Genomic DNA, 7,500 nt, shown 5'->3' on the forward strand with positions numbered 1-7,500 from the left:
CTAACCTAACCTAACCTAACCTAACCTAACCTAACCTAACCTAACCTAACCTAACCTAACCCAGTAATCACCTAGACTTAACACGATCAACATTGGCTCTGCGAAATAAAATTATTAAAAAATAGTAATTTTAGAGCCACGCGCGTAAAAGTGAGTTATCGCGTTCATAACATAACCATCAACAATATCCAGTGTTTGTAGTGTCTGGAGCGGACGGGATTCATCCCAGGGAAGGAGAATACTTCGGAAGGCGATTACATCCACAGCTTGCGTCGCACCAAAAAGGTTTTTATATCAACACGTAGGCGTAATTGTGACCAATTTATCGACACCACCATCTTGGCGATCGGGTACACGGTTGGGAAGTTATTAAGATCCAAACTTCGCACGTGTAACCCTTTTTTCGACTTAGTAACGTCGTACTTACATATTACGTCAAGCGGAAGGCAGGTGACCTCAATACGGTCACGACATCACAACAAAACAAGCTAACGTTATTTGGCTTAGCGACGCAAAACGCAAACTATAATTGAAGACCCCGAAGCCGCCCGCGGTATTTATTATTTATTTAATATCACCAGTCTGCAGTCCAGCGCGGACACTCCACCACCGGAAGCCGATAAACCTACTACCCGTGTTAGGCTTGTTCAAACCGGGAGTCCATACCCTTTCACTTCGTGAAATTCCCCCCCCTCCGGAAAACACATACCTCACCCCCCCTCAACCTAAACTCCTAAGCTGTTGGAGCAACACCCTCGTGTAAGGGCTCATTCAACTCGCCTTCTCAAGAGCAATCTTTTGGCTCCAACAGTTAAACCCCCCCCTCGAGAAAACACACACCCCACCCCCCCTCACCCTAAACTCCTAAGCTGTTGGAGCTTCACCCCCGTGTTAGGGCTCATTGAACTCGCCTTCTCAAGAGAAATCTTTTGGCCCCTACAGTTAAACTCCCCCCCCCCTCGAGAAAACACACACGTCCCCACCCCCCCTCACTCTAAACTCCTAAGCTGTTGGACAAACACCCCCGTGTAAGGGCTCGTTCAACTCGCCTTCTCAAGACCTGTCCTTTGGCCCCAACAGTTACCCCCCCCCCTCGAGAAAAATATACCCCTCCCCCCCTCACCCCAATCTCCTAAGCTGTTGGACTAAGAACAACCACGTGGTTCCAACAGCTCAATATCCCCTCCCTTTGGAAAGTTTACCTCACCCCCCCTCACACTATCTTGTAAACCTCTGGGCCGATACCCTTCGTGTTTGGGCTTATTTTACTCAACACGAGAAGAGGAAGAACTTGGCCCCAAAGGTTTTTCACTTAGCAACCACACCTTCAGCGACACTCACCACCACCCAGGAGAGAAATCTCCGGCGCGTATCTGGGTGTACTCGTCACCATCAGCCACCGGCGCACAACACCAGCGTCCCCGTCATCTACATTATAATTAATTATTTTAAGTTAAGTTACCTTTTAAGTTAATATAATTTTAAGTTAACTCTAAGCAATCTTTAAACTTATTTTTATATATTTAAACAAAAAATGTCAAGCAAAAGCGAACCCGCTAAAACTTCCCGCAACCAAGCCGCGGAGGCGTCTATCAGGTCAACGCGCACTTTGCGCGAAAAGACAATGGTGAGAGCAGCCACGGCTCTGCCACCAACCATCAACCATCTGCCATCAACATCTAAAACAACAGCTCCTAAGCCCCTACCACCTTTACCGGAACCGGAATCGTTGCCACAGTCATCCGCATTACAGATGGATGACCTCAAAACGCCAGATTCACTGGCTGCAGGTGGCGACACCCAAGATGAGATGGAGACCTCGTCGGTGGGATCCGAGACATCCATCGGGAGGCGAGTGAGTCTCCTCTACACGTCTCCCAAAAGGGGCACAGGAGTGGAAATGGACGTGGCAACAAAGGTTGCAAATGACATGCTTCTCAGAGGCAAAGAATCTCTAGAGACGGCCGGAAATATGAAGAGGGAAAACAAGACCGTAGCCCTCAACAGCTTGCAGGGACTGTACGAAACTGTCTTGTCTCTGGCGGACTCACGCTCGAGACATAAATTCAATCTCGAAAAAGAACGCTCGCGCCACGCACAAGAGCTGGTGCGAGTGGAGAGGGCCCACTCTGCAGAATTGAAGCAAATCAAGGAGGCCCTCCTCTCGGAAGTGAGTCTCGCCAGAGCAGGCATTACGGAAACCCTCAAAGAGACGCAAGCTGTACGCAGCTGGCTAGGGTACGAGACCGTGGAACCCTTCGGCCAGCTGAAGGAGCTTCACCGGGAGACTGGCAACCTCGTTGCCGAAATCAAAACAAAACTCTCTGCCAAGGAGCTCGGCAGCGAATCCAGGGACGATAAATTAAGCTCCCTGGAAAAAAAGGTCCAAAGCCTTAACAATGGCATTGGACACTTATCAAACCAGCTGGCCGAGCTCACAAAATTACTGACATCCTCAGGCGGAGAGGGGTCTACCCGAGAAGCTCCTATCCAAGAAACATTGTGCCTATCTCAAATAATAAACAATCTTGACGCAATCTCCCTAAAAATAGACAACCTCCCTCAACCACCCCCTCCACTCCCCCCTACACCACTGCCGACAGAACAGCTATCTGATGACCTGAAGCGTGTCTTTCACCGCCTTGACCAAATGTGCACAGAAATACGCGAGCTGCGCGAAACGACCAGCGCACAACCCCCACCCTCACAAACAGCTCACAACCTGGGCACGGAGCTGGCAATGGCGGAAGTAAAGAAGACTTTGGCTTCCATACAAAAGGGAGTCACGGGTCTTAATACGGCTGACAGACCAATAAAAGGGCCAATCACCTACGCCCAGGCAGTGGCTAAAACACCGCCACCACGACTCCCTAACCATACCCTCATTATCTCCTCGACGGACCCCAAACACACTGGGGAACAGGTTATCGAGAGAGTTAGGGGGGCCCTCGATCTTACCAAAACGGGGGCCAAAGTGGAAAAAGTTAGGAAAGCCAAAAATCAGAAGGTCGTTCTGAGCTGTCCAAGCTCAGACGACCTAAATCTGATCAAAAACCAGGTCAACAGTAGCAAGGGGTTATCGGCACAGGAGCCGAAACCAATAAATCCCCTTGTCTGCATCAGAGGGGTACTGTCCTGTCACAAGGACGAGGAAATAATTGAACTTTTAAAAACTCAAAACAAACACCTGATGAGTGAACTGGACCAGAAAAATTCAATATTAAAGGTGCGGTATAGGAAGCGCGCGAGAAACCCGCACGAGTGCCACCCTGTCTTGGAGGTCTCTCCAGAATGTTGGAAGGCATTCTGCAAGGCAGAAAAAGTTTACGTGGGCCTAAAAAGATGCCCCATAGAGGACCAATCCCCCTTGGTGCAATGCTCCAAATGCCTGGGATACGGGCACACTCGAGCGCTGTGCAAGGCACAGGAGCAATCATGCTCGTACTGTGCCAAAACCCACAAGGAGAGGGAGTGTCCTCTTAAGGCGCAAGGAAACACTCCCACGTGTGTCAACTGCCAAAAGGCCAAAAGAGACGGCTCTGACCTGGAACACACTGCATTCAGCAGTGAGTGTCAGGAAAGACAAAAGTGGGACAACATAGCGAGGTCTCGCGTCTCCTACTGCTAAGGTCACCCTTACTACACCCGGGCAACCAGAATCCCCATCCACAAGTATGCGCAAAAGGGAGCTTAAGTTCATACAAGCTAACCTACAGCGCTCAAAACTAGCGACAGTCGAACTGCTCCAGGCTGCCCAAAAGGAAAACATTTCGATAGCACTGGTCCAGGAGCCATACGTAGGCAGGACCGGTGTTGTGAAACAATGCAGTGGCACTCAAGTCATCCAGTGCACCATGGGCCGCCAAAAACCAGTGAAGGCTGCGGTAATTGTTCTGGGAACAGAGCTGGAGGTCATACACGATCCTCAGCTGGTGACCGAGAATGTGGCCGCGGTCCTCATCAAAGCAGGGCGACTGAAGCTAGGAATAATTTCCATCTACCTGGAAGGGGATCAGGACATCAACCCATACATATCACGCATCAAACTAGTCTGCGATAAATTACCAACAGAAAATCTGGTGGTTGCGGGCGACATCAACGCCTGGAGCCACTGGTGGGGCAGCAACTCCGAGGACCACCGTGGTAAAGATTTCAACAATTTCCTAAGCGAGATGAACCTCCAAATTCTTAACACAGGAGCTACGCCAACCTTTGAGACCTACAGGGGCGACAGGCTGTACACAAGTATAGTAGATGTAACTGTGTGCAGCCTGTCACTCCTCGGGAAGATCTCTGGCTGGCAAGTCCGCAGAGGTTTAACAACATCCGATCACAACGCTATAACCTTCGGTATGCGTCTGGAGACAGCCCTGGAAAGCATCAGACCTGTCACCACGCGCATATACAACACAAGGAAAGCGAAGTGGACGGACTTCAACGGTTCTTTCCGGTCAGGACTCTCTGAAAAAGATATCACATCCACCCGAATAGGGAATATTTCAAACCCGGAAGAACTGGAGGAATCTCTCGCAATGTATGTTGAAATCATCCATAAAGCGTGTGAAACGGCAATCCCAAAAGTTGGTATAAACAAGGGAGAGCCTAAGCCACCCTGGTGGTCCCCCTCTCTAGAAGATCTGAAAAGAGAGGTACTCCGCAAAAAACGGAGAATTAAAAATGCAGCTGCCAGTCGCAGGCTGTTTGTTATAAACGAATACACTCACGCTAAGGAGGAATACAAAACCAAGGCAGCTGAGGCAGCAACCCAAAGCTGGAAAGAATTTTGTGAGACACAAGACCGTGAGAGTATGTGGGACGGAATCTACAGAGTCATAAGGAAAACGGCCAGAAAACAAGAAGACCTGCTGTTAAGGGACTCCGCCGGCTTAACGCTTTCCCCGGAGCAATCGGCAGAACTCCTGGCCCAGACTTTTTACCCTCGTGACACTGTAGATACCGAAACGGAACATCAGACCCTGGTGAGAAACCTGTCTGAAAACAGGAAATCCACGGACATCGAAGACCTATCCGCCGATGATCCCCCATTTACGGCCGCGGAACTGGAAACAGTCCTAAACAGGCTTAATCCAAAGAAGGCTCCCGGCCCTGACGGGCTCACGGCAGATATATGCACAGCTGCAATTCGCTGTGACAGAGAGGTGTTCCTGGCGCTGGCCAACAAATGTCTGGCGCTAGAGCACTTCCCGAAGCAGTGGAAGGTAGCGCACGTGTGCATCATCCGTAAACCAGGGAAAGATGATTACACCCACCCAAAATCCTACAGGCCAATTGGTCTCTTATCGGTCCTAGGCAAAATAGTTGAAAAACTCACAGTCACCAGACTGCAATGGCTCTTCCTCCCTACCCTAAACAACAAGCAATACGGGTTCACTCCTCAGCGTAGCACAGAAGACGCCCTCTATGACCTTCTACAGCATATCAACACACAGGTAAGTTACAAGAAAATTGTGCTTATGGTGTCGTTGGACATAGAGGGGGCTTTTGACAACGCGTGGTGGCCTGCCCTAAAGAAACAACTTATTAACAAGAGGTGCCCAAAAAACCTTTACGGCCTTATAACATCCTACCTGTGTGACAGGACAGTCAGGGTCAATTACGCAAGAGCAGTATTCGAAAGGGGCACCAACAAAGGGTGCATCCAGGGCTCCATAGGAGGGCCTACTTTCTGGAACCTAATTTTAGATACGCTCCTCCAAAAACTTAATAGCCTAGGCGTCTACTGCCAAGCATTTGCAGATGACGTAGTCCTTATATTCTCAGCCCCGACAGTTGAAAAAATTCAAAGCACAGCCAACACCACCTTAGAGGCTGTGCAAACATGGGGAAAACAAAACAAGTTGAACTTTGCCGCACACAAGACCAATGCGATGATAATAACTCGTAAACTAAAATTCGACCTCCCCATAATAAACATGTCAGGGATCCAGCTAAAACTCGTAAAAGAAATAAAGCTGCTGGGTCTTATCATCGACTGCAAACTCACCTTTAACTCACACGTGGCGGCCACTTGTAGAAAGGCAGCCGACATATATAAACAGCTAGCGTGTGCAGCAAAAGTGAGTTGGGGTCTAAACAAAGAGATAATAAGGACCATATATGTGTCGGTGATAGAGCCAATCGTGCTATACGCGGCAAGCGCGTGGTATCCTGCAGCGGAAAAACTATCAATCAGAGACCAACTGTCCTCGCTGCAGAGAGGCTTTGCAATAAAGATTTGCAAAGCCTATCGCACGGTGTCTCTAACATCGGCGCTCATACTTTCCGGGTTGCTGCCACTCGACCTCAGGGTCCAGGAAGCGGCAGCCTTCTTCAAAATCAAAAAAGGCTACTCGGAGGAGCATATCCCGCCAGGAAGAGAGGTGGAGCAAAAAGTGGGATATCTCCACAACCCACATCCCTCAACTCTGATAATAACAGAGTTCGAGCGTCTTGAAAATCTGGATCCCAATACTTTGGAGACCTATCATGTAGTCGGTCCCCAAATCTTCACCGACGGCAGCAAAATAGAGGGGAAGGTAGGTGCTGCCCTAACATGGTGGGACAAAGGTAAAGAGACCAGGTACTCCACCTTCCGACTAGAGTCACACAACACTGTCTTCCAATCGGAGATGTACGCGCTCTATAGAGCGGTCAAGATGGCAAGGAGCTCAAAAGCAAAAACTGTAAATATCATGAGCGACTCAAGATCTTCGCTTGAGCTTTTAAAAAACCCCTGTGTAACACACAAACTAGCTCTGGAGATTAAAAAACTCATCGCGGAAACCCGAGCAGAAGACAGAGAGGTGAGACTCTTCTGGTTAAGGGCTCACGTGGGAACACCCGGAAATGAGAGAGCAGACCAACTAGCAAAAAAGGCTGCTCTCACCAAAAAGACTGCCCCTGACTACAGCAAAGTGCCCCTTTCATACATTAAGCGGAAAATCAGGGAGGTAACAATACAAAAATGGCAACAACGCTACGAATCCTCCACCACAGGGTCGGTCACCAAGGCATTTCTGCCGACCGTCTCTTCTGCGAGACGAGTACTGAAGGACACCACATTGACACCAACTTTAGTCCAAGTCTTAACCGGCCATGGAGGATTCGCGGCCTATTTACACAGATTTAACCTAATAGACAGCCCATCCTGCGTCTGCGACTCGTCGTGCCACGAGACCATCTGGCACATTTTATTCGAGTGCCCAAGATTTGGTGCAGACAGACTCTCACTCGAAATTCAAACTCAGACCCAACTGAGCCAAGAGTCCCTACCCACCATCATGGAGACTGAGAGTCTGAGGAAGCCATTCTTGGCCTTTGCCGCTAAAATCGCACGAGTCGCAGCAATAAACAACGGCTCAACAATTGCATCCAAGGATTTGCCCCATCAACCACAAGTCCCCACCCCTACAACGCCTGCAACCAGTAGGCCACTCATCGCAACCACAGCAGGTGTAAATAACGTTATTACCCCAGCGCCGACTAACTCCAGTGAACAAC

At 49.4% G+C, this 7,500-nt stretch overlaps 2 protein-coding genes across 2 annotated transcripts in view; both read left to right on the plus strand.

Annotated features, from left to right (window-relative positions):
* The first annotated feature begins 1,534 nt into the window (after nt 1-1,534).
* On the plus strand, nt 1,535-3,628 carry LOC149482572 (uncharacterized). The gene has a single exon (XM_089703582.1). It carries the CDS (start codon nt 1,535-1,537, stop codon nt 3,626-3,628), a length of 2,094 nt encoding a protein of 697 aa, XP_089559708.1.
* A 39-nt stretch (nt 3,629-3,667) lies between these two features.
* Nucleotides 3,668-7,500, plus strand: part of LOC149482573 (uncharacterized) — a 6,037-nt gene continuing 2,204 nt past the window's right edge. Inside the window, exon 1 of the mRNA XM_089703585.1 lies at nt 3,668-7,500. This exon is cut by the window's right edge and continues 2,204 nt beyond it. Within this exon, the coding sequence (XP_089559711.1) occupies nt 3,675-7,500 (3,826 nt within the window). The 5' untranslated portion in view covers nt 3,668-3,674.

Source organism: Colias philodice, chromosome 14, assembly GCF_061535455.1.
Source record: "Colias philodice isolate Cphi_HAF_F1 chromosome 14, ilColPhil1 Martin Lab GWU primary, whole genome shotgun sequence".
Classification (NCBI taxonomy): domain Eukaryota; kingdom Metazoa; phylum Arthropoda; class Insecta; order Lepidoptera; family Pieridae; genus Colias; species Colias philodice.

Excerpts from the sequence above, each read along its gene's own strand:
- LOC149482572 (XM_089703582.1), top strand. The coding sequence starts at position 1,535 with ATGTCAAGCAAAAGCGAACCCGCTAAAACTTCCCGCAACCAAGCCGCG.